The sequence below is a fragment of the Cibotium barometz genome, chromosome 22 (assembly GCF_041138505.1).
Source record: "Cibotium barometz isolate CiBa-2024 chromosome 22, ASM4113850v1, whole genome shotgun sequence".
Lineage (NCBI taxonomy): Eukaryota > Viridiplantae > Streptophyta > Polypodiopsida > Cyatheales > Cibotiaceae > Cibotium > Cibotium barometz.
Window position 1 is genome coordinate 10,410,911 of NC_141067.1, and position 27,388 is coordinate 10,438,298.

Below are 27,388 nucleotides of genomic sequence, written 5' to 3' on the forward strand. Positions count from 1 at the left end.
GTCTGCATATGTAGATAAGTTTTGGGCTGTGGCCAAAGAATTATGGGGTTATGTGTCAGGTGAAGATGTACGCCTTGTTGACATAGCACCTAACACGCTTGGCCGTGGTGCTCAACAAGTAGTAGTATCCACTCCTCCATCACAAGAGCACAAGAGATGGGATACTTGAGATGTCCAAGCAATGGCTTTGATTGCTTTGTTAGTAAAGCGATCAATCATACCACATATTCGGTCTTGCAAGATCTCACGACGAGCTTGGGATGTACTTGAAACCATGTATCAGGCAAAGAATGGGGCCAGGATTTCTCAAGAAAGAGCTTGAGAACTTGGACATGAACGAAGGTGATAGTATGGCTGATCATCTTACGAAGATCCATGATCTTCAAGAGCAGCTCCTCAATATTGATGAGGTCATTTCCGAAAAGGAGTTGTTTTCCAGGACACTATCATCTTTACCAAAAACTTACTTGAATTTCCACACATCGCTCACTCTATCTATACGGGAAAATCTGGAACCAATCTTGTTTGAAGAGTTGGTTGGTTTGTTATTACAAGAGAAGCAGAATCGGAAGAACAAATCTTCTAGCATGTGTGGTAGTGATGGGGCTTTTGTTGCCCAAGACAAAGACAAGGGAAAAGTCAAACACAGTTTTCAGCCAAAGGTTGATTCGGGATTGCTTTCACAAAAGGCTAAAAATGATGCAGGCAAGCCCAAGAAAAAGGACAAATGTCACTAATACAAGAAGCTAGGTCATTACTTGAATGAGTGCAAGAAAAGGCTTGCAAAGGAGAAGAAAAAAGAAAGCGGCATGGCTGTAGATTCTTCTTCATCACCTGTAGGGAAAGATGATGCATCAGTGAATCTCGTGCAGGATGAGTGGACTTTCATTACTTGCAGTTATGATGCATCATTGGAGCATATTTCTCTCAATGTCAATGAAAGACACGACACATGGTACTTTGACAGTTATGATGTATCATTACTTGCAGTTATGATGCATCAGTAAATCTCGTGCAGGATGAGTGGACTTTCATTACTTGCAGTTATGATGCATCATTGGAGCATATTTCTCTCAATGTCAATGAAAGACACGACACATGGTACTTTGACAGTGGTGCTTCTAAACACATTACCTCACGCAGGGATTTGTTTAAGAAGCTTATGGCTGCCCCTGAAAGCAAGTGGGTAACATGTGCAAACAATTCTTCTTATCCAGTTCAGGGTGTTGGTGAGGTGCTCCTCACAACAGCACATGGTGCAAACTTATGTCTTCCAGATGTATTGTATGTGCTAGGGATCAAGAAGAACTTGCTGTCTGTCTCCTCTTTTGTTAAAAGAGGATATGCAGTGAACTTTGAGGACGGTAGATGCATAGTGAAAGACCGTGAAGGTGGCTATGCATTGGTCACTTCCGGCACATTGTACCATGGATTATATCAGCTTGATAGGATTGACAGAAGAGAGCTTGATGCTCATGTGGTTACCACTCTTACACCTGCCATGCATGAGGCAGAATTGTGGCATGTCAAGTTTGGGCATGTGAATTATGGTAGTTTGATTCTATTGCAAAGGTATAAAATGGTTCACGATATGCCTCATGTAGAGTTGCCACCAAAACATGTATGTGAAGGGTGCATATTGGGTAAGATGCAAAGAAATGCATTCCCAAAAGATGGATCGACAAGGGCTGTTCGGAAATTACAGCTTATGCACAGTGATGTGTGTGGTCCTATGCGAACACCATCTTTTGGAAAGCATCTATAGTATATACTTTGTAACCTTTATTGATGACTACTCCAGATTTGCTTGGGTGTATCCCTTGAAGGCAAAATCTGATGTATTTGCATGTTTTCAGCATTTTGTGACATAAGCTGAAAATCAAACAAGTTGCAAAGTGCAGACCCTCCCTATAGATCGAGGGGGGGAATACATGTCCATTGCTTTCAAAGCAGTTATGGCAGAAAAAGGCATAAAGCATCGATGCATGATGCCATATTCTCCTCAGCAAAATGGTGTTGTTGAGAGAAAGAACAGGTCTTTGATGGAAATGGCTAGATGCATGGTTAAAGACAAAGGATTGCCTCACAAATTCTGGATGGAGGCAATAATGTGTGCTATGCATGTGTTGAATAGATGTCCTATCAAAGCATTGAAAACCATCACGCCATATGAGGCTTGGCACGAAAGAAAACCTAAAGTTGATCACTAGATCAGCCATCAACTTTGCCTAATGGATAGTATTTGAGTGCTCAAAATCAGCCCATGAATGAGCTCATTACACCGCAAGTATGTAAGCTTTGAAAAGCATTTTATGGTCTCAAACAAGCTCCTCGAGCTTGGTATGGGAAGATACATACTTATTTGACCATGCAGGGATTTTGCAATAGTTCAACAGAGAGCACCCTCTATGTGAAAGAGGATCATGGCACTTTGATTATGCTCATTCTTTATGTGGATGACATGTTGCTAATTGGGAATGACATCGATAAAATTTCAGCATTCAAAGCTGAATTGCAAACGCCATTTGAGATGACAGATTGGGATTGTTGCATTATTATTTGGGCATACAATTTGTGCAAATAGATGTGGGGATTTATGTACACCAATCAAAGTACATTCACAAGCTGTTGCACAAATTTGGCTTTCAAGATTGTAAGCCCATCTCTACTCCGATGGAGCCAGGGCGGAAATTGAGCATGTATGATGTTGGAGAGCCTTTTGATATGAGTGTTTACCCAAGCAGTGGATTGCCTCATATACTTATGCAACACGCGCCTGGATATTCAGTTTGGGTTTTCCCAGTGTAGTAAATTTATGCACAGCCCAGGTACAAAGCATTGGCAAGAAGTGAAGTGGATCTTCCACTATCTTTAGGGCTCCCTGGATCTTGCGTGGTATATCTTGGAGAAGGGCAGCTTGCAGTTACATGCTTAGAGTGATTTTGACTGGGTTGGTGACTATGATACACTGCAATCCACCAATGGGAATTGTTTCTTTTTGGGGCATTCATGCATATCATGGCTGAGCACAAAGTAGCCCATTGTTGCCACATCTACTTATGAGGCTGAGTAGAGGGCAGCCTTTACAGCCACAATAGATTGTGTATGGCTGAGGAGATTGATGACTGATCTTTGTGAGTGTTAGCAGACACTGACTGATCTTTGTGAGTGTTAGCAGACACCCACCACCATACTCACTGATAGTCAGAGTGCTAGAGCCGTGGCACGCAACCTCGTGTTTCATGCACTTACTAAGCACATAGAGATTCATTATCACTATGTCAGGGAGAGGATTCATGCAGGAGAGATCTCATTATTTTACTGCTCTACACGGGACAATGTTGCAGATCTATTTACAAAGGCGTTGCCTCGAGAGAAGTTTGAAGCTTTGCGCAAAGCATTAGGCTTACTCTTCTACAGACAGTGATCTACTCAGACCTTGTATAGGTTCACATTGCCACTACAGGGGGGGATTTATTGGCATATATGCTATGAGTTATGCCACATATGATATGAGTAGTGCCACATGTGAACATGGGCTAAACAAGGGCAATTTTCTCCCTTTGGGTTTTTCCCCTTGGATATTAGGTGTGAAAGGACACCACATGTGTCACGACCCTGTGTTTTTCTCTGGATAATATGCAGGTGTGCACGGGGACATGATGGACAGTGTGAAATGGCATCAGGTGGGAGTGAAGATGGAAGCCCATGTGTGGATAACCCCATGTGTGAAAGGGGGCAAAGGAATTTTAACTTAAAAGGTTTTAAAAACCTTTAAAGTAAATTTTAATGCCATTTATTACGAAGAAAACGTGGCCCATAAGCTATTTTGGGGCCACGTGTGCTTTTTGGGAAAGAGGAGGGGCTGGCAGGCAAGTAGGCGCCTAACTCTTGAGGAAACGTGTGCTTTTTGGAAGAGGTGGGCTGCAAGGAAGCATGGGGATGAACAGCACGTAGGCTTTCTCTCTCTCTTGCTAAGAGTCGACTGCAGCATACCCACGTGTGAGCTTTTTGGAAAGAGGAGAAGTGGACTGCGCTGGCTTTTCTATCTCTCCCTCTCCTTCTCTTGCATACCGGCAGACTAGACTGTGTGGTTATACAGGACTGCAGGGATAGGCCGGCTGCTGCAGGATTGGAGGCGGCATATGTGCAGGTACAGTCCACGTGGCAGATCTGTACGGCTGTTGCAGGTTGGCTGGCGGCTGGTACAGGTGGTAGTTGCAGGCCTGTACGGACAGCAGGAAGGTATTGCTGGCGGGCTGCGCTACAGGCTATATAGGCGCATCTGAGTGTCTATTTATGCATGCTTTTTGGAGATTAAAGGGCTGGCTGTTGTGTTGTGCTACAGAACAAAGACACAGGCCTCCTTTCTCTCTCTCTCTCTCTCTCCCTCTGCTGAAGAGTAGACAAGGATTGGTTTCTCTAGACACAAAGGTGGACAAGGGCTGGATATTCATGAACATAGACATCAATGATGATGGCGTTCAACTGATGGAACTTTCAGCTTCTCTTTGCTTTGGGTTCAGGACTGTTTTGGGACAGTTTATGGGCTGTTTTTGTTTGGTTGCAAATTCAGCTATGTGCTTGGGTCTTTGGCTGCAAGTACAAGATTATTTGGTTATGTTTCTTGGCATGGGAGTGATGCAAGCTCGCATGGCTGCGTGCTCATGGAGCAGATTGTTTTCTTCCTGCTAGAAAGGAACAGTGGGACCTACAGTTATGGGCATCTCTATGTTGCCAGATGTTTCATGAGGGAACAGGTAACTAGATGTATGGGAAACAGGACATAAGTTTCAAAGGGAAACAGGCCTAAGGGTTTCATGTGGAAACAGGTCGTAGGTTTGTCGACGAGGAAACGTGTTTTTGGGTTTCTCCAGGAGATAGGTCACATGCAGGTAGAAGGTACAAGAATGGACACATGTTTGGTACAGCCTTGCTACTGATAGGACAGGGGACAGGGAATCCATGACAGAGATGGATAGTACCCTTGGAAGGTAGAGAGGGCTTGTACAGGTGTGCCAACTGTATGGTATGCTGTGCTGTGATGCGAGTTCTCTTTTGAGAGACAGTTTGGGAGTCTGTGTTGAGATGCAGAAGCATTGGATGTGTCAGGGTGTGATGCTGTTCATAGTGTGAGAGGCTATGGATGGTTGTGGCAGCCTTGATCATGGGAGAAAGCTTCTGTATGCAGACTCAATGTGAGAAGAGTCTTTCGATATGAACAATGGCTGGATTTGTTTGTGGATGCCGTGTGGACAAGAAGCCAGATGCAGGTTCTTTGCAGGCTACAGGAGTTCTACTGGGACGGCTGAATTACCAGCCTTATATTGTAATCAAAGCTCTTATATTCAATTAAAGAAATACCGCAAGGGGCGCCACTGCGATTTGGGGCCAATCGGTGTCCGTGTACTATTTGCAGGAGCACTCTAGCTCCCCCTGTTTGTTTTCCTTTTCTAGGTCCTCAATGGCGTTGAAGTGTTTTATGTGCAAGTGTTTGTTTCACTGCCCTTTGCTTTCTGAAGGCCGGTTTACAAGGTTCCGTTGCCGGGACACATCGTCGACTTTCTCAAGTGGGCGAGTCCGTGGTTGCTTTGGTCGGGACAATCGCCAACTTTCCTAAGGGGGCGAGCTCGTGGTTGTCTCATGAGAGTCACATTAAAAGCTTCAACATGAGGAAAGTGCAAAGGAAGTTGAGGACACGGTACAGGATTTTGTGTCTTTGCCTATATGAGGTGAAGAGCAAGAGCTGAAGATGAAGCTCAGGAGAAAAGACACCAAGGACAAGGAGTAGTCGGCCAGGAACAAGAAGCAGTTGAAGTGTTATGGTGCAGGAGATGCGTTGAAGGCTATGGCTTTCGACAGTTTGTCACCAGTGGTATCTTCATAGAGGCTTCATGGGTTCGGAAGACAGTTTCTTTCTATGTTTAGCAGTGGTGATCTACTATGCTTCATCGAGGACTTGTGCTTATCACTTGGGTGGAGTGCAAGCAGGTTTTGGGTGCCTGAGGATGTATCAGATAGGGCTCAGATGGAAGTGGAGGAACTTGACGAGGTTCTTATTCCTGAGCATATACTGGCACATAAGGAAAGAAAGGTACAGGGTAAGGTTTCCCGTCGCTATCCTGTGAAGTTCAAGAGCTATTCACTGATGGATACGAAGTGGATGGAGGAGGTTCACTGATGGATGCGAAGTGGATGGAGGAGGGTGACTTAGCAGATTCACCTCAGGATTTGTAGCTTTATCTTGATGCCTTTGAGTTGGAGTCGACTCTTGTTACGGCTCATTCAGGTTCAGCAGAGCATAGGTCTGGAGTATTGCCTGATGCTCAAGAAGGGGGTAGCACCTCCGCTCCTTTGTTACAGACAGGCTCAGTTGTTATCTAGGAGTCGCTTGGTGACATCTTTGTATTCACCCGAAGGTACTGAGGCTGACAGTACATCTGCTTATGGGACTTCTATGATTTTGTGTTCTAGACACATGAGATGATGGTAAAGTTGGGTATGGTTCATAGTCGGCCGCACCTTGAACTATAACTGCAACTATGGATAACTTTATGGAGGACATAAGTCTTGCGAGCAGTCCTAGAGTTGGTTTGGTTCATGGAAATATGAATCGAACTCTGTTTGTGCATGTATGCATACACTTTTTGACGTAGAGGTATTTTTGTATTCTGGTGCCATTGGATCCTGGTACCATTGAGAATACATTGGGAAATACTCTACATTGTGTTGAGTGCTGCATGTATGTTGGTATGATACATCAAGTGCTTTATTATGTTCATGGGTGTAACTCCTGCGGGATGGCCATGAGACATATGTGGGAAAGTACTTAGTGGATGTAGTGTTTGGATGCATTGAGTGCTTGCATATGCTCATGTTTTACCTTCAGTCGTGGGTCCTGCGGGATGCCCATGGGCGTAAGGCTTGCGAGCAGCCCTTAGACTGTTACTGTAGAGTAGGTAGAGCATTTTGAGGAGCATATTGTTTGCGAATGCATATATGTGTCATGCATATGTAGAATGATGCATGGTTTTGTTTTTGGCTAACACAGTTAACGTGTTTCCATTTGGTTTTAGACTTTTGCTGTAGGTTTTGAAGGAACAAGCAAGAGGACAGTGTGGCTTATTGTGTAGGATGATTGTTCTATCATCCAGATGCATTGGAAGGCCATTGTTTTTGCCATATGGGAGTCTTTGCTCATTAGATGCTTTACTGTGCCATTGAGTGCAATCGAGGACGCTTGCCATTTTTCAAGAGGGGGATATGTCACGACCCTGTGTTTTTCTCTGGATAATATGCAGGTGTGCACGGGGACATGGTGGACAGTGTGAAATGGCATCAGGTGGGAGTGAAGATGGAAGCCCATGTGTGGATAACCCCATGTGTGAAAGGGGGCAAAGGAATTTTAACTTAAAAGGTTTTAAAAACCTTTAAAGTAAATTTTAATGCCATTTATTACGAAGAAAACGTGGCCCATAAGCTATTTTGGGGCCACGTGTGCTTTTTGGGAAAGAGGAGGGGCTGGCAGGCAAGTAGGCGCCTAACTCTTGAGGAAACGTGTGCTTTTTGGAAGAGGTGGGCTGCAAGGAAGCATGGGGATGAACAGCACGTAGGCTTTCTCTCTCTCTTGCTAAGAGTCGACTGCAGCATACCCACGTGTGAGCTTTTTGGAAAGAGGAGAAGTGGACTGCGCTGGCTTTTCTATCTCTCCCTCTCCTTCTCTTGCATACCGGCAGACTAGACTGTGTGGTTATACAGGACTGCAGGGATAGGCCGGCTGCTGCAGGATTGGAGGCGGCATATGTGCAGGTACAGTCCACGTGGCAGATCTGTACGGCTGTTGCAGGTTGGCTGGCGGCTGGTACAGGTGGTAGTTGCAGGCCCATACGGACAGCAGGAAGGTATTGCTGGCGGGCTGCGCTACAGGCTATATAGGCGCATCTGAGTGTCTATTTATGCATGCTTTTTGGAGATTAAAGGGCTGGCTGTTGTGCTGTGCTACAGAACAAAGACACAGGCCTCCTTTCTCTCTCTCTCTCTCTCCCTCTGCTGAAGAGTAGACAAGGATTGGTTTCTCTAGACACAAAGGTGGACAAGGGCTGGATATTCATGAACATAGACATCAATGATGATGGCGTTCAACTGATGGAACTTTCAGCTTCTCTTTGCTTTGGGTTCAGGACTGTTTTGGGACAGTTTATGGGCTGTTTTTGTTTGGTTGCAAATTCAGCTATGTGCTTGGGTCTTTGGCTGCAAGTACAAGATTATTTGGTTATGTTTCTTGGCATGGGAGTGATGCAAGCTCGCATGGCTGCGTGCTCATGGAGCAGATTGTTTTCTTCCTGCTAGAAAGGAACAGTGGGACCTACAGTTATGGGCATCTCTATGTTGCCAGATGTTTCATGAGGGAACATGTAACTAGATGTATGGGAAACAGGACATAAGTTTCAAAGGGAAACAGGCCTAAGGGTTTCATGTGGAAACAGGTCGTAGGTTTGTCGACGAGGAAACGTGTTTTTGGGTTTCTCCAGGAGATAGGTCACATGCAGGTAGAAGGTACAGGAATGGACACATGTTTGGTACAGCCTTGCTACTGATAGGACAGGGGACAGGGAATCCATGACAGAGATGGATAGTACCCTTGGAAGGTAGAGAGGGCTTGTACAGGTGTGCCAACTGTATGGTATGCTGTGCTGTGATGCGAGTTCTCTTTTGAGAGACAGTTTGGGAGTCTGTGTTGAGATGCAGAAGCATTGGATGTGTCAGGGTGTGATGCTGTTCATAGTGTGAGAGGCTATGGATGGTTGTGGCAGCCTTGATCATGGGAGAAAGCTTCTGTATGCAGACTCAATGTGAGAAGAGTCTTTCGATATGAACAATGGCTGGATTTGTTTGTGGATGCCGTGTGGACAAGAAGCCAGATGCAGGTTCTTTGCAGGCTACAGGAGTTCTACTGGGACGGCTGAATTACCAGCCTTATATTGTAATCAAAGCTCTTATATTCAATTAAAGAAATACCGCAAGGGGCGCCACTGCGATTTGGGGCCAATCGGTGTCCGTGTACTATTTGCAGGAGCACTCTAGCTCCCCCTGTTTGTTTTCCTTTTCTAGGTCCTCAATGGCGTTGAAGTGTTTTATGTGCAAGTGTTTGTTTCACCGCCCTTTGCTTTCTGAAGGCCGGTTTACAACATGTATGGTCCTTTGATATTGTTGAGTCAACCCTCTTTGCTCCACACATTGTATCTATCTTTCTTTGAGCATCAATCATCATTCTCTCTCACTCACTCTTGAGTGTCTTGCTGCTGTGTGCATTTCTTTGTCTCTGTTTTCTGTGCAACCCTAATCCAACAGTGCATTTGGCCCTCTTTCCTGCCCTTTGACTGAGCGCCCCTTGCACACACAAGAGCTATGTGGTATGGAATTTGCAAAACGTGTCTTGATGAAAAAAATGCAAACATAAGTGAAAACATTGACGATGATGGGATTCTTCATGATGGATTTCTATGTCCTTATGAGAGAAAAAAATTGCAATGTCACATGCACGGAAGCTCTATGTGCCTTCTTTCAGCTCTAAGTAACTGAATAGGAACCTTGGTGCAAGTCACCAACAAAGACATGGAGAGAGAGAGAGAGAGAGAGAGAGAGAGAGAGAGAGAGAGAGGTATTTTCAATATATTTTATAGTACAAAAGAGCCTTTTTATAGGCCCCTTCACTGGCGGACTGCTGGTCGGCCAACTCCATTGGACAAATAAAGTGCATAAATGCTGCCGACACCTTCTGTGCCTGGCTGACATGGTCCTTGTCCAAGAGAATGCCTTCGGGTGCCCTAAACCTACTATATATCTGCTGCCCAAACAGGGATTAGCCTGGAGATCAGTCATGTCCATGTGTGCACATGACACTTGTAAAGGGAGTCCAGAGAGAGAAGTGAGCTTTTGTGATTCACTAGTGTTTGCATGCCAAGGAAGGGTAAGTATTAACAACGTCCATGGACCATTTGAGCTTGGGGGATGAAGACTCCTCGGAGTATCAAAGATCCCTTGTCTTGAGTGGCAGAGAAACCAAAGTCACAACAGTAAGTTGTAATTTATGGGTAGCAATGAGGTGGAATATGGAATATGGAGCAGCCAGATGGACACAGCAACAAAAGTGGCTATCTCGCTTCTCTTCCATAGAGGGTTCTGGTTGGCTGCTTATCTGGCTGACTAGTAGATTTTCCTTGAAGCAGCTGCATAATTTCTGCTACTCTATTCTGATACCCTTTGAAAATAGTGCTTTAGACCCCCCTTCCCCTTTTACGAAACGTTTATGAAGTGTTTCATTCAAATATGAAACCTGTTTGAAACTTGATTGAAACGTCTCGTACGAGCCGTTTTTGAAACGTTTGGCAACACTGAGCTTGTGGCCATGGGCATCTGGGAGCTGCCTTTGAAAGGACAGATCTAGGAGCACTTTTGATATCAATTCTCCACAGCACATTAGTGTTAACAGCCAGCTAGCCAGTTAAGCTTTGGCGCTGACGTGAACTTGGGAAGTTCCTTGTAATAGCAGAGACTGTGCTGCAATTGCCAATACAGTTATGATGCTGGTGTTTTATTGGGGGACTTCTTGCATCTTGAACTCGTCAGTTTCAATTTCAGTTGCCCAGTGTCTCTTCTTGGGCTTTTGAACCCTTTTCTGTAGTAGACTGTTCTCTTATACTCCCTTTCTCTCATCAGGTATGCAATGCTCAAAAACTTCAGAGAAGTTTGCTCTTGAGACGAGCAGATCCAGGAAGATATTGTATGCATCATACCCTTTATAGGATGCATGTAAGAGCATTGGGCTATGTCCAGTTCAAAACGAACTTGTCAGGCTGCGAAGAGGGGATATAAAACAATGGCATCTGGTAAAGTACCCTTGGGAGGCCATGTAACCGGTCATACATACGTGCAGGACTCTAGCCATTAAGGATTGGGCTTTATCATGTAGTCAAGGTTTTATATTTGCTCTTTAAGTTTAGGAAGTAAAGTAAATAAATAAATTTTCACTCATGCATGTGTGCAAATTAATTCAGGAAATGTTGTAGTGAGAACTTCACTTGTTCGAAATTCGAACAAGGAAATTGTTTAGTTGTTTTTTTTGTGAGTTGATATGCTGGTGGGCCTTTTGTGTTACAGGGAGGGGCAACACATGTGGATATTGCCTGCAGTCCTGATCTTGTGAAGTTGGCTATGGAGTTGGCAAGCGTGCCTGTCAGCAACTTCAGCCCATATGCTATTTATATTTATTTCAAATCATTGTGATATTTGTGGCAAAAAAACGTACTGGCTGTCTGCATTATGGTGCAATAAAATCACACTCACTTTTTCTATGGTGTCTCCTGTTTTCATTAGCAGGTCTGTGTTTCATCTGTTGAGCCAGAAGCTTTTCTTCCTGCCATGGATGCTGGAGCTCACATGGTAGTCTTTCACGAGAGAGAGAGAGAGAGAGAGAGAGAGAGAGAGAGAGAGAGAGCTCACATAAAAAATCTTAATCAATCTTTCAATTAATTTATATTTCCATGACTAATCTAAATTCCTCTATCAAGACAAATAAAAGATATATTTTTTTCATAATCAAACTAAAGCATGTAAAAATTACGCCGGTATGTATTTTATCAATCAACAACTTTTTTAACTATTGTAAAGAATTGATTAAACTTTTTTTTGGGGATTTCAAGTTTTGGAATGTTAAGGAATTTAGAAAAAAAGATTTATAGACAATGTGGGGAGCTTGTAAGCTTGTATTTTTAGGGTGGAGACATGGGCAAGCATGACCCTCGGGAAGGGTGGGTAGCGAGATTAACGCTGTTTTTTCTTAGGACTGTGTATTTTACATCTATGCATATGTACATGGCACACCGTATATGTCCCCCCCCCAAAAAAGAAGAAGAAGAAGAAAAGATGCTTACATTAGTTACCAAAGTGTAGCCGAAACGGCTTTGTTCATGACCCGGTCTCAATCATGGGAGACAAGAAGAAAAAACAAACAGATGGGGCCAGAGAGGGGCTCTTTCTTTTGGAGCAATGTGTGTGGTCATGACACATACCCACCTACCTTGTAGTGAGCAACACCTCCGAGGGGAGCTGCTCAAAGAGCTCTAGGAGCTAAGACAGAACATCTTTCTTCTACACAAGAGGAGAGAAGATGGGATTCTAGGGATGCACAAGCCATGTCTTTGATAGCCCTTTCTATCAAGAGGTCTATCATTTTGCACATTCAATCGTGCAAGACAATAATTCAACAAGACATGTATGTAAGGGGTGTATTTTGGGAAAGATGCACTGCAAACCATTTCCCAAGGATGGACATTGGAGCTATTAATACATTACAGCTCATACGTAGTGGTGTATGTGGTCCGATGGGGACACCATCCATCGGGGGGCATCTTTACTTTGTCACATTCATTGATTACTACTCAAGGTTTGCTTGGGCATATCCTTTGAAAGCAAAAAGCAGATGTGTTTACATGCTTTCAACACTTTGTAGCAATGGCTGAAAATATGTTTGGATGTAAAATACAAACACTCCGCTCAAATAGAGGGGGAAAATACATGTCTAATGCATTCAAGGTTTATTTGCTTTGAGAAGGGCATAAAAAATCAATGCACTATGCCTTATACACCACAACCGAATGGTGTAGCTGAGAGAAAGAAAAGAACAGGTCGCTCATGGGGATGGCGAGATGTATGGTGACAGCATAGAAGTTGCCTCATACTTTTTGGAAGGAAGCCATCATGTGTGCAACTCATGTGTTGAAGAGGTGCCCAACAAAGGCTTTGAAGACCATAACACCATTTGAGGTTTGGTCAAGGGAAAGCCAAAAGTGGATTATATGCGTACATTTGGGTGTTTGGCATATGCTCATGTGCCAGAGCAACTCAAAACAAAGCTAGATGGTAAAGCAATTAAATGCATCTTTGTGGGCTATAGTAATGAGAGCAAGGGATACCTTCTCTATAATCCAGTGACACGTTGGATTTTTGTCAGTAGAGAGGTGGCATTTGCTGAAAATTCAGTTCAGCCCATGCTCAGCTTGTATAAAAGTCATGATACAGGCTCACAGAACATGTTTGATGGGCTTTTACCGATAGCCATTAGTTGGGATTCAGTTCAGCCAGCCACTATTCACGATATGCGTTATGTTGAACAAGATATAAGACATATGGAACGGCTAGCAAATCAGTCCCCTTCTATGGAAGAGGTTGAAGATGTTGTTAGGGAAGAGCAAACAGCCATTCAAGGAGTCAAATCTGTGCCTAGATAGTTGTTGAAAACCTTGCAAGATAGCAAAATTTCAGTTTTCTTGGACAGGAAGAACAAGGGCTAGTTCGAGCGATGCATTGAATGTACAGCATGGGGAGTCTACATTTGCCATGGGGGGTCTCTTTGATTCAGAAGAGCCTTCTTCTTGTGAAGAAGCATTGGAGAATGAGCACTAGGTGCAAGCCATGCAGGATGAGATTTCTTCTATCATGAAGAATAATACTTGGGATCTTGTGGACTTGCCAGAGGGCAGGAATGTTATCGGAACAAAGTAAGTGTATAAAGTCAAAAGAAATTCTGATGGTACCATTGACAGGTACAAGGCAAGACTTGTGGCTAAAGGACATGTGGCTAAAGGCTATTCTGACAGGTACAAGGCAAGACTTGTGGCTAAAGGCTATAAGGATACTTTTTCTCCTACTTCCATGATGACTATGATCCGTTCAGTGATTGCATTGGCTGCACATAAAGGATGGAAAGTGCATCGGCTGGACATCAAGATTACAATCTTGAATGGGGATTTGTAAGAGGAAGTATATGTATATCAGCCCATTGGTTTTGAAGTTCCCGGCGAGGAACATAAAGTATGCAGGTTACACAAAGCATTGTATGGTTTGAAGTAAGCTCCAAGAGCTTGGTATGATAAAATACATGCTCATTTGACTAGCTAGGGTTATGTGAATAGTCTAGCTGAAAAAGCACCTTGTTTATGTGAAGAAAACTGGTGCCAATATTCTCATTGTCATCTTGTATGTAGATGACATGCTCATAACAGGGACTTGTGAAGAAGAAATTTCAGATTTCAAGGCTGATGTGAAAGCTGAATTTGATATGTTAGATTTGGGGCCTTTACACTACGATATTGGCATTCAGTTTATGCACAGAGATGATGGCATTGTTATGCAGCAAACTAAGTACATAAAGAGTTTGTAAAACCGGTGTATGGACACATAAAGCGGAAATTCATTCACAATTAACCTGGACTTATTCAGACACACAATCATTGAATCCTCGCTCCCTCGCTCAAAAACACATTGGCCCCGAAGTCCGGCGTCCCTTGCGGTATTCTTTATTGTTAAAAAGTTTGTAAAATACAAAGCACGAGTGCAACAAAGCACTCTACTTGCACCAGCTGAGTTTTACAAATTCTGGGAGAAATTTGCCAGCATAACTGTACTAAAACTGTTCCATAACATCTCAGAATGAGTCCCAACTGACAGGCTCACTTCCATAGGCATTAGACTACCCAATGGAGTCCAAAACATCACAATTCAGCTTGCTGTAATTTTCTGCACAGACTTGTTTTCAGCTCTGTTTTCAGTCCAAAATAACCCTTGTACTGTCTTGGAGAACTAAAGCAAAGTTCTATTGCATTTTGGCATCAACCGGGCAACATAACAGCCCAAAAACAGCACCTAAACAGTGCTGAAACAGCATTGTATTGAAGAGGTTATTACCCTCTTCCGTCCCTGCTTTGGTGTAGGAACTAACTACACCGGTTCCCGTTCAAGGAGGCAACTAGCCTTTGCATATAAGCATGAAATTCACACAACTGTACCTGATTTTATCTGATGAGAGCATTTCCATAGTCTGCAAGAGAGAGAAAAAGAGAGAGAGAGGCTGTGGGGAGCAAGCTCAACCCTCAATTCATGAGTTGTAGGGCAAGGGAGTGCACCACAAATGCTGGTTTTCCTGCAACAATCCACCATAATGGCTGCAAATGAGCCTCATTCAGCCCAAATTCCCACGCTTCCCTCTTCTCAATGTGGAAAATGCACATAAATTTGACACTTGGCACATTTTTAAACCTTTTCCACATGCAATCTTCCAAGCTAAAAATCTCCTGACTGGTTCATATTCTCACAACAGTCCTTTGTCAGCTTTTGATCCCCTTGACATTCCGCACAAACTGACGTGAACACTTTTCAATTCCGACACTGCCCAAAATAGCAGTTTCCTAGATTTTAGGGATGATGTCATCTGCATTCCTTCTGGTCTCCTGACCATCTTTGACCACTATGGTCACTTCAGAATTTGCTTAGAATTCAAGATACATTCACATTTCGGTGGCGGCCACTTACTAGTGTAAACCGGCCTATGCCCTCATTCAGTGGCCATGTCCTGGACACTGTCATTCATCTTTCAGTGTAGTTCTCAGGCTTAGCCAACCACTGGTTCAAAGTCCCACTAGTTGACCCATTCTGACATTGCAATGGCCCAAGCCCTTCCAAGAGATCCCGGGAGAAAGCAACAGCAACCAAAGAGAAAGAAAAGAAAAATATATATTTATAAAGAAATGTAAATAAAGAAAACAACTGCAAAAAGTTTCACCTCCTGGTGACATATCCCCCTCTTGAAAGAAGCAAGCGACCTCGATTGCAAGTCCACATGCAAACGGATGACACAGGACGATCACAAGATTCCCCAGGTGATTAGTGTCATCGCATGTATCTCCTGCCAACGGATGACACGGGGCGATGATAGGAATTCCCCACTACCATTTGTGCCATCGCAAGTTCAAGCCTTTCAAATACATGTTTCCGGATGCAACACAAGGCGATAGCATATATCTTGTACTATTAGTGTCACAACATGTAAATCATTCATTTGAAGCGTAACAGATACAACTTCAAAGCACTGAAAGTTCATTCATTGATTAAGTCATTGACAACAAATGTCAAAACTGTACATTGCCAAACATATAATACAAATGTACAGGTCATTTAGAATTCAGCTTCAAAAAGCATATTAAATCAGTGCAGGTTCTAATAGGAAGGCTTCCTTGTAAAGTTGCATTAACTGAGGTGAATCAGCCAGTTCAACCTCATCCATCCATTTAGCATCCATTGGTGAATAATTTTTGAATTTCACCAAGTATCTTCTTGCAACTTGTCCTTTCACTTTTCTGTCTTTATGGGCCAGAATCTGCTCAGGAACCAGAATTTCATCCAATTCCTCCACTTCAGGCTGTTCCTCTGGCACCATATCTTCTGGCACATTGCCAATAAAAGGTCTCAACAGGCTCACATGGAATGCATCTTGGATCTTCCAAGTGTCTGGCAATTTCAGCCTGTATGCCACATCACTAATCTTCTCTGAGACTTGGAAAGGACCATAATATCGCATACTGAGCTTAGGAAACAGACGTTCCTTGCCCTTTCTTTTTCTTAGTCGTGCCTTTTCAAAGCGCAATAAGACCCTGTCATTCTCTTTAAACAAGAGCTCTCGACGATGCATGTCAGCAGCTCTTTTCTGCTTAGCTTGTGACTTTTCCAAGGCATATTTGACCTTCTTATACGCTTCTTGCCATCCCTCAACATACCGATCTGCTTCAAATATCTTATCCTTTGACTGCAGAATGGGAGGTACTTTCTTGCCACCTTCAACAATTTCAAAAGGCGCCTTGCCAGTAGAGGAATGCACTGTATTGTTGTAAGCATACTCTACTAATGACAAATAATGCTCCCAAGCTGCCTTATGTTCTGACACATAACATTTTAGCATATCCAAGACAGTAGAGTTAGCCTCTTCAGACTGCCCATCAGTTTGAGGATGAAAAGAAGATGAGAATTTCAAGGTCGTGCCCATATTCTCAAACAATGCTTTCCAAAACAAGCTAGTCATCCTTGGGTCTCTGTCACTGACAATAGACCATGGCATACCATGGTATTTAAAGATATTCTGCATGAAAATCTTAACCATGTGCTCTGGTTTAATCTTCTTTCTAACAGGAATGAAGTGTGCCTGCTTACTGAATCTACATATAACAGTCCAGATTCCATCATTCCCTGTCGTTGTCCTTGGAAGATCAAAAATGAAGTCCATGGAAATACTTTCCCATGGTCTCTCTGGAATAGGCAGTGGTTGCAATAACCCAGGTGCCTTCTGTCTGTCAAACTTGACCTTTTGGCATACTAGGCAAGATCTGACATAAGCATCAAGATCACGTCTCAAAGCTGGCCAATAAAAGAAAGTCTCAACGGCTTTCATTGTAGCATCAATGCCTCGATGTCCAGCATACGGTGGAGCATGACTTTCTAGCATTACTTTCGGCCTTAACTGCTTAGTCACACATAGCTTTCCATGCATCATGAGAAAGCCGTCTTTCTGAACATAGTGATCATGATGTTGATTATTCATTAGCTGCTCATAGATTCTAGAAAAATCTTCATCACTGGCATACTGCTCTTTCATATCATCCAATTCCTGGTGATAAGAAATAGAAACAACTGACACTTGTGGTTTGCGAGACAATGCATCTGCAACCACATTCTTCTTGCCTTCCACATGCACTATCTGAAAATGGAACATTGATAGAAAATTTGCCCAGCGCATGTGTTTCTCTGACAACTTTGCTTGTGTGAGAAAGTATCTGAGCGTCTGATGATCTGTTTGCACAACAAAATCAGCACCAAGCAAATAGTGCTTCCAACTGGTAAGTGCATGGATCACAGCTAGCAGCTCTTTCTCATAAATCTGATAGTTCTTCTCAGTGTCAAAGAGTATTCTACTCTCATATGCCATGACTCGGCCATTCTGCATCAAGACAGCACCAATGCTGTTCCCACATGCATCACACTGCACAACAAATGACTTAGACAGATCTGGCAATATCAACACAGGATCTGTAGTCATTTTCTGTTTCAGACATCTAAATGCTGATTTCTCTTTATCTGTCCATTGCCATTTAATAGCCTTCTTTTCAAGCGCATGTAACGGTGAAGCAATCTCTGCAAAATGCCTTACAAATCTGCGGTAGTAAGAGCATAGGCCAAGAAAACTGCGAACATCATGCACAGTCTGTAAATCTGGCCATGAAATGATTGCTTCAATCTTAGCAAGATCCATTGTGACACCATCCTTTGATACAATGTGCCCAAGGAAGTGAATTTCTTCCAGAAAGAATTCACTCTTCTTGCCATTAATGAGCAATCTGTTGTGTTTCAGCTCATTAAAGATTGCTGTCAGATGGTCTCTGTGCTCCTCTTCACTCTTTGAATAGACTATCATGTCATCAAAGAATGTGCCCACAAAGCTTCTGTAAGGACGGAAAATTCTGTCCATCATTCTGTTAAATGTGGTAGGAGTATTTGTCAATCCAAAGGGCATGACTAAGAACTCATAGAGACCAAATGTAGTGCGAAATGCGGTCTTGTGCACATCCTCGGGTCTAATTCTAATCTGATGGTACCCACTCTTCAAATCTATCCTGCTAAACATTTGTGCTCCTTGCAAACGGTCAAGAATATCATCTATGCGCGGAATTGGAAATCTATTCTTGATCGTGTTCTTGTTCAAGGCTCTGTAGTCAATACACATTCGCCATGAACCGTCTTTCTTTTGTACTAGTAACACAGGTGAACAAAACGGGGAACTACTAGGCTGAATTAGTCCCTTCTCTAAACAGCTCATTAACCTGTGTCATAATCTCTTTCTGCTGGGCTGCACTAACCCTGTATGGTGGCCTATTGGGCGGACTAGACCCTGGAATAAGATCTATGGCATGATCCTCTGGCCTCTCAAGGGGTAACTCTCCTGGTAAAGACTCTGAAAAACAGTCTCTGAACGTATCCAAGAAAGCTTTTCTACCTTCGTCTAGTGTAGACAAATCAGTTTCAACTTCATTCACTTGCTTTGCAAAAACCAAGTACGCAGAAAGATGATTTTTCATTACTGAAGTTATGGCAGAAGCAGAAATAACTGGGACATACTCTCCTTTCAGCTTCACATCCAGAACATGAGTCTTGTCCCTATGTACAATTGTGATTTCCCTGTTGAAAGCATCCAACACTGCATGTTTCCTATGACACCATGGAATTCCCAACAAGACATCACATCCTTCCAAGGGCATGATAAGAAACTCCTCTGTGTCCACATAACTCTGTATATGCATGCGAAGTTTGCCAAGTATAGGAGTGACAGGAACTGAATGCCTAGGGCATGCCAAATCAGCCTGTCCAACTGGTCCCATCTCTTCAGCAAATTCCCAACTTGGCTGCCAATGCTGGTGAAATAAAGTTGGCTCGGGCACCAGGGTCAAAGAAAATCAGCACTGTAGCATCTCTGATTTTACCCCATGCTCTGCACAATTCTGTAGCATTATCACATGGCTGGTCACCAACCATGTCAGGTACCAATCCTGCACTCGGCATTGTCTTCTTGCAGAAAAGAGGACCCTATCCCGGCAATGGAACCACGAACCTATTCACTCTTGATCTCCACTTCCAAGTCTCGCTGAAGAATTGAGCACTTGTTCAACTGTTGTCCCCATGCCTGCTTTCCCTTACCCTTAACATAGTGTCGGATCACCTGTTGGAATTGATCGTGCGTGTTGCTAGGCCTTTGGACTGATCTGAGAGCTTAATGATAGAGGATCACCTTTGGCCCGAATAAGGGTGCGCATATTGCTATACGCCAATGAGGTTGTCCTCATCTTAGATTCAGAGGAGGGATTGCAAAAACACCGAGATGCTATGGACAGATTATGCAAGGGGAGCAACCTAAAAGTCAATTTGGGCAAAATGAAAGTGATGGTATATAACACCAACGTGCTGACCACCTCACAACTATTCTTCCTATACAAAGGGGTAGTGGAGATTGTGCCAAGATATATGTATACCTTAGAGTCGCATTTACAGGCTCGTGTTCAGTATGACTATTGCTGTCACCATTGACAGATTAGCATGAGGGCATGCCCCCCTTTTCTACCTTGCCTGTTTAGAGAGACAGTGCTTCGAGGCACATTTTAAGGAACCCTGCACTAAGTGCATGGTTGTTTCTCGTATTGGTACGAACCTATTCGTACCGTACGGTACGAGTTTGTTTGTTGTTCCCCCTCCCCCCCCCACCTTGACTTCTACTTAGCTGACTTTGACTTTGTCTTTGACTGATCTTTTTGTTTGAACACAAAAGCAAAGGCAAAAGTCAAAGTTAGCTTTTGGGGGCTTTTAGTTTTTTTGGAAACCTTTATAAACCCCCTCAAGTGGGCTTCTTGCCACACATCTCTCAAGTTTCAAGCTCTCAAGCTTTCAACTTGCACTCATCCACCCGCTCCAACATCAAGAAGTTATAGGCAAAGCGTGTGTCAGAGTACTTCAAAAGATCCTTGGAACCAATCTTGCGATAGACCACAAGAATATAATGATGGCGTGTGATGAAGGTCACCACCTCTCTCCCCATCTCAACGACAGGCAAGTAGTAAGGCAATTTCCCAATATCCTTCAAGAGATTGTTAAGACAATGGACAATGCATGGACTAAAACATATGTGGGGATAGCATGCCTTAGTGATTGCTCCTACTGCCCTATTGGCATTTTTCCCATCTCCAATAAACTGCAAGGCATTTGAGGCTCCAACATACTCAATGGCCTCACTCCAAATATCAGCAAGTCTCTCTGTGGTCTTGCCTCCCTCGGCATTATCAATGGAACTCACAAAGTATGACTTACCCCGTGAGTATACATCAATGCCTTGAATGGAGCGAGACCTTGTGTCCCTCCCACCATCTCCAATGAGAGTGACGGTGGCTCATAAGTGGGACCAATCCTGGCAAACTCCTAAACCATCTCCTTGTAATTAGGGGCTCCACCTCCTCCTGATCCTAATGATGAAGAAACAACTCATACCATAGGTGCTAGTGGCCTCCCCGGTTTGGGTGCATCCAATGAAGCTGCGAATGTGGTAAGAGCAGCTTTCTTTGCATTTGGAATGAGAGGGCAAAAGTTGATGCCGTGGCCTTTCTCTCCAATGAGATGGGCACGGACTCTATCCGTTCCTCCATTCTTCTCGCTGCCACAATAGCGGCACTTCCACTTCCTTGCTCCTCCCTTGCTAGAATATTTGTTGTTGCTATCAACCTCGTCCCACCACTTCAAAGCCATGCTGCTTGGAGAGTCGAGACAGATAGTGACAAGGCTGGGGGGCCATAAACTAGGCGATGTTGGCACTGGGTAGGCAATGAATCATCAGATGCTTGCTATCCACTGTGCAAGCTGCGATGAGCCTTTTAATGCAAGAGCCTAGATTGGATCTTCTAATGGAAGAAGGTGCAAGCAAGCGATGAGATGCTGGCAGGCAAAAGCATGCGATGAGATGTTGGCAAGCGAAGAGCGGAAAGCAAGAAGCAATGCTGGCACGCGAGCACTCAGAACCATCGCATGCACACAAAAAAAACAGACAGGTGGCTGCCAGCCGGTGAAAGTTCGCGTTTTTTGTTACTTTCGCCGTTTTAAATGGCTTTTGGCCACATCTTCTGGAATGGCCCATAAGTAGGTGAGGGAACGTTCCGGAACGTTCCAATTGGCCATTCCAGATCCCGGAACGTTCCAGTTTGTTCCGGAGCATTCTGACATCCCCGCATGGGAGGAACAGTGTTCCCACGTTCCAGATCTACTCAAATGTGGTGGGAGGATACTCTGAGCTGACCAATCGCGATGTGGATAGCATGTGACATGTGGATCACCTCGGGGTCTCAAAGAATCTATCCCTGGCGAGTCTCAAAAAAATGCTCTCTGTAAACCTCACATTTCGTCCCAGTCTCTAATGATGACACCCAAGTCTGGTGTATGTGTAGGCCGAGTAGATCCACCCAGATGATTTGGTTGATCTCCTACATTAGAGGTCAAGGTGTAGAGGGTATAAGCTGTGGGAAAACAATGCAACCCATGTGCATGAAACCATTCAATTACCTCAAGTACTATACCTATTGTCGTCAGGTTTCTTGTGGTAAGGGTGGCGGCCATTTTCTCTACGAGCTAGAGAAGAGTCTGGCTTGACTCTCTCGCTCCCTCTCATGATACAGTTGCATAGAAGACTCTAGTGCTAGACAAGGGAGACGGTCTTGTCACATGCACTCTGCACTGTAGTGCATGGTGACAAGCTAGCTCATCATCATCAGTGCAACATTGTACAGTATTAGTTTCTTTTAGGATGATATTTGTCGTACGCCATGACCCCTTTGTAATCCTCAGTCTAGGATAAGTTAGGCACGAGCTACGTAGGTCATTCTCAACCTTAGACAGTCAGTCAGTCAGTCAGTCAATACAAGTCCCTTAACCCACTTGAAGAGACGCATTCATGCATGTAGAGTCAAAAGAAACCTTAGGGTTTGCAGTAGAAAGCACTCTGCATATTACATATCATTCATCCATTGCATATAGATCATTCCAAAAGCCTTGAAATAGCATCTGGTAACCTTAGAATATTTATTAGGATTTATCTGACATTTTTTTCATAATTTTCAGCATTTAATACTATTTATCTATCATCTATAAGTCATGTAGCATTTAATATTCAGCCGGCCAGCATCTAGTGCCAACCGACCAGCCTCAAAGTAGTATAAATAGGAGTGCTTTGCTCATTCATTCATATCATATCAGAATTCAGCAAACAAGTCTCAAGCGTTGGAGCCTCAGGAGCATCAACGATTGAAGATTCAGCACCCATAGCACTTCAGCCTTCAGCGTTTTCAGCCAGCATTTCATCCTTCAGCCACTAGGAGCATCAAAGCATGTGCTTTCAGCATCCATCATCAAATCGCAGCAGTTTTCAGCATTCAGCCATCAGTAAACCTTGCGTTTTCTGCGCACACATAGTTTTCAGCATTCATCTATTCATCGTTTTGCTACAGCCAATTGGTGAAGGTAAAACTCATCATTCATATTCATTTGCAGCATTCATACATAGCCTAGAACAATCCCAAACAGCCCCTACCTCAGCCTCAGATTTGCAACCCTTCCTCATTCCATTGGGAAGAGTGCATAGGCTCGAGATTGGACATCATTGGTGTTTCTACAGCCGCGTACAGTTCAGCCCGACTCTTTCTCTTCTGAGATCTTGTGTTTGGCTTATCGTCAGTCCACCGTCAGTCTCTTCAAAGTAATAAAGCAAGTATTGTTCCAATAACTGGGTAGGGGGCCCTTCAGTGGGTGATTCGGGACCCCATACGATGTATAGTTTTCCATCTCTCTCTCTCTCTCTCTCTCTCTCTCTCAAATCTCTTAAAGTTTGAAGTCTTAAAGTGGATTGCTAAACTCGCGAAACTCAGGATAGAGAAGACAGTGTGAACATTTGTGTTACAACTTCAAATTTTCGGAATTTGTATTTTTTCCTTTGTCCTTGTATCCTTTGCAAACCTGTTTTCGTGTTTTCCTTGTTTGTCTTTGTTTGTGGTTAAATAAGTGCAATTATTCTCTCAATTTGTAAGGTTGGATATAGTCCAATCTTATGAAGGTATATATAATCAGTTATCTATTTAATATTTTGTCCATTTAACAGCTTTTTAAACAGAGGGCAGGCCTTTTAAGACCCTTATATTTCTCTCATCCACATCTGTGGATCTATCTTTGCAGGTGGAGATAGGAAACTATGATTCTTTTTATCAGAAGAGCAAGCGCATCTTTTCTGCAGAAGAGGTTAGTGCCAATGGTTGATTTCCACCAGGAGAAGTGTTCAGTTCTTTTTCATTGAAAGTTAATTTATACTGTTCAAGTTGGTACCGCTTTGGGGCCCAAATGGCGGCCTCACTTTCAGTACTTGATTTTTATTCATCATTTTGGGATAATCTTTCAGGTGTTGGATCTTGCAAGGCAAACCAGGAAACTGCTTCCAGTAACAGTTTTGTCTGTGACTGTCCCACATACCCTCACTCTTGACGAGCAGGTCACTTATCTGCTCTTTCTTTGGTTTCCAACATTTGCATTGTGGCATGCATATGAATCAGGTTGCCCCCCATCTTATAGTTGGTCCATACTTTACTGGTGACAGCATCTGATCTTGTGTGAAATTCTGTGTTTGCTTTCAAAAAACTGGAAGAGAATGTATTTGAATGTCTCACAGGCCCTTAAGGATGGTTTCCAGACTCAACTTCTTGCATGAGCCACCCCCATCATCACTTAGCCTTTAACTTTTCGCTCATGTTTGTAAGGCCCCCAATGAGCAGTTGGACACCTGGCATCCATGTTTGGACACCAAATGGGGTCATGTGTGAACAAGTAGGTTGTGACAGTCCTAGGTAGCACTTGTAGGCCTAATGGCAAGGAAAATGTGTAGTACATTTATGGTTGTCTTTGTGGGTAAATGTGAGTTGGATTGCCTAGTCATGATGGCTGGAAGTGGTTAATGACCCAGGTTTTCATGCTTGTTATAGGTTAAACTTGCGGAGATGCTTGAAAAAGAAGGTGTTGATATCATCCAAACAGAAGGTGGAACAAGCTCAAACCCCTTGAATCCAGGAGTCCATGGTTTGATTGAGAAGGTAATGCATAATATGATTTGAAGTGATTTTCTTTAGAGCAGACCGTCTCCTCTCTCCCACAAGCAGATTCAATACAGCTTTGTTTGTATGGCAGGCGGCCCCAACTCTTGCTGCAGCATACTCTATCTCCAAAGCAGTTGAAATTCCAGTAATGTGTGCTTCAGGATTAAGTGCCGTGACAGCTCCTTTGGCATTGGCTGCTGGGGCTGCTGGTGTGGTATGTCTCTTACCTGTCGTCTTTTTTAACTGAAAGTCATGTATTGTTGCTTGGAGTCTTGTAACTTAAAACTTTATATCTTCAAGGGTGCTGTTTCCAAAAGACGTAACTGATTTGACTTTAATGATGAGGCTAGGCTAATGCGAATGTTGGGACTGCCGCATTAATGGACTATCAGTGTAAATTGATTTCAGGGCACCTCGCTTAATAAACTATTTAAGGGAGTTGAAAGCTCATTATTGGGGATTTCTATGAGAGAGGATAACTGCGGAAAGTCAAGATGGAACAGGCCTATGCCAAGCTTAAGCCTAACACCTGAGAGGTGGGTCCTGGTGGTGTGGGATGCCAGGAATTGGGTGAGGAGTCATCACACAGTGTTGGTCTAGGCCCAGGCTTGGGGGAGCTCTAGTGTGGAGCAATGGCTGGGTGGCCAGTTGGCCTATCCCCTTCTTGAGTGATCTTGGAATCATGAAACATTGTGTGATTGGTGGCTTAGAGTCTAAAGCTGGTTGGGTTTGATCGTCTTGATGTACAGATTGTAGTCCTAATCTCTTTGTGTATATTGACTCCATTGTACATAAGAAGACCCATTGTGTGATGTTCAGGCTAATGCCAAGTCGTGAGTAGACCCTAGTGCATGATTGATTGACTTTGCTGGAAGAGAGACCTTAGGTGAGCCTATTGAGACTACTTCAATGACAATTTTGAAGCAAGGAACCGGTTAGTTGAAAAATGTCATGGGTTTGCTTTCTCAAAGACCCTCTATTGTGTCATGCAATTTCATTATAGTCAACCCTTATGGCCTTACAGCTGAAGTCGTTATGATAGCAGCTTATTCCATAATTGCTGTGAGATGTGGATTCTTTGTTGGGGGGAGTTCTGAATAAGAATCATATCCTTTAGAGAACTGTAAATTTTTCAAACAGAACATTTACAACCTAAGTTACATGCCTCATTGGCAGTCCATATCATGTATTTTTGAATCCTTGGCCGAATGTCATTTAAGGGCTATTATGAACCATAAACAAATGTCATGTGTGGCCACTGGCATGGTTTAAGATACTACCCTGGCTGGAGCCAAGCCGTTTGCTTGACCTCGGGTGTAGGTTGCTTATCTGTGAAATGCTGGATTCTTCTCTTGCCATGTAGAGTGGTAGCGGAAGATATCACACCTCCACCTGGGTGCATTGAGTGCAAGCTTGGGTATGTTCCAATCTTGTGAAGGTTTACATATGTATTTCGATGTTTCAACCCTTTTTGGTGGTAATTACAAGTAATGTATTGAGGCAAACATGTTTTCTTGTACCTTGTTTTACCTTTACATTCTTACATATGACATTTGATGGCTAGTTTTGTTTTTGAAATTGTACCTCCTTGTAGCAAGCTCCCTACAGGAAGTAGCTTCTTGCTACCCTACCATGCTGGGAGCAGCCATGTTATTACACATGCTAGGTGCTCTATTTTGCTGGAAAGCTAATGTTATTGATCCAGAAACTCCTCTCAGTCGTGATTTGTTCTTCTGTGCTTGCAGGGAGTTGGTTCAGCTATCAATAAGCTGGAAAATCAAGTAGCAATGATTGCAGCTGTTCGAAGTATTGCTGATGCTCTAGGCCTTCCATCACGATCTTCTGTTCGACCTGTCTCTGTGATTGGGGCTTCGTAGCTACCTTGAGGTCCAAAATGGAGAAACACCATGTTGTTTTTGGTTCTGGGGGTTTTCGCCTGGGTCGTCAAGGTTTGTTTTTGGCTTTCCGAATACATATCAATGATGTGTGTGGTTTTTGAAATCATGCTCATGTCAAGGCACTCGTGTCAATGCAGGTGTGAATAAGAGGCAGTAACAGGACATATTGGATCCTTGCATGAGATTTGTACAGAGACACTAGAAGTTTTCACTTATTCCAGGAATGTATATAACCAACCAAACGTCAATGTGGGCAGTTGCATTTTTTATGCTTTACTTGTGAAGTCCGATGTGTGCGCCCGTGGGAGTTTTTTTCTGGAGTGTCAATACTGTCATAGCCCTGATCAAATTTGTAGAAGATAACACCAGGGAGCAATCCCCCCCACCTCTTTCCCCCCTTCTTATTGTAGTGGTTGACTTGATCAAAGGCTTGTCTTCGGTTTCACAATTGCAAGGTTTTTTGATTGGGGAGTTTTCGGTGCTACGCTGCTGGCATGATTGAGCTAAGATATTTTACTGTTAGCATCTATTTAGCTTGCTGAGTGGTCAACTGTAGGTGTACTCTAGCTGGTTTGTAAGTGGCTGAAAACTATGGATGCTATCCTGTCTGATGGGCTTGGACTTGTAAGGGCTTTCACCAACTGGTTTCTGCTTTTGGCCCTTTATGTAAAGAATGTGATGAATTTGTGCATCAACTGGAACTTAGGGGCTTTCAACGAGTCACTAGCGGTACCTGCTTTGCCTCTGCTATTCCTCTTGCTCTTGTAAGGACTGGAGGAAGTATGAGGTGAGCTTGTTCACAAATTCCAACCTTGGGACCCTTTTAACAACTTTTTTTTTCCCAATAAAAATCTGAGTGTCTACGGTATGGTAACTGGATGAACTGGTATCTGGGCTCCAGTTGCTTGCAGAAGCGGTGAAGTTATCGGCCATGGACTTCTCATC

General features: G+C 43.4%; 1 protein-coding gene across 1 annotated transcript in view; it reads left to right on the top strand.

Annotated features, from left to right (window-relative positions):
* Positions 1–27,135, top strand: part of LOC147626259 (uncharacterized protein ycf23-like) — a 62,586-nt gene extending 35,451 nt beyond the window's left edge. Inside the window, exons 3-10 of the mRNA XM_086816408.1 lie at positions 11,161–11,235; positions 11,380–11,442; positions 23,638–23,700; positions 23,858–23,947; positions 24,435–24,542; positions 24,637–24,759; positions 26,291–26,494; positions 26,581–27,135. Of these exons, the coding sequence (XP_086672534.1) occupies positions 11,161–11,235; positions 11,380–11,442; positions 23,638–23,700; positions 23,858–23,947; positions 24,435–24,542; positions 24,637–24,759; positions 26,291–26,422 (654 nt within the window). The 3' untranslated portion in view covers positions 26,423–26,494; positions 26,581–27,135. The remainder of the gene's footprint in view (positions 1–11,160; positions 11,236–11,379; positions 11,443–23,637; positions 23,701–23,857; positions 23,948–24,434; positions 24,543–24,636; positions 24,760–26,290; positions 26,495–26,580) is intronic.
* The last annotated feature ends 253 nt before the right edge of the window (positions 27,136–27,388 follow it).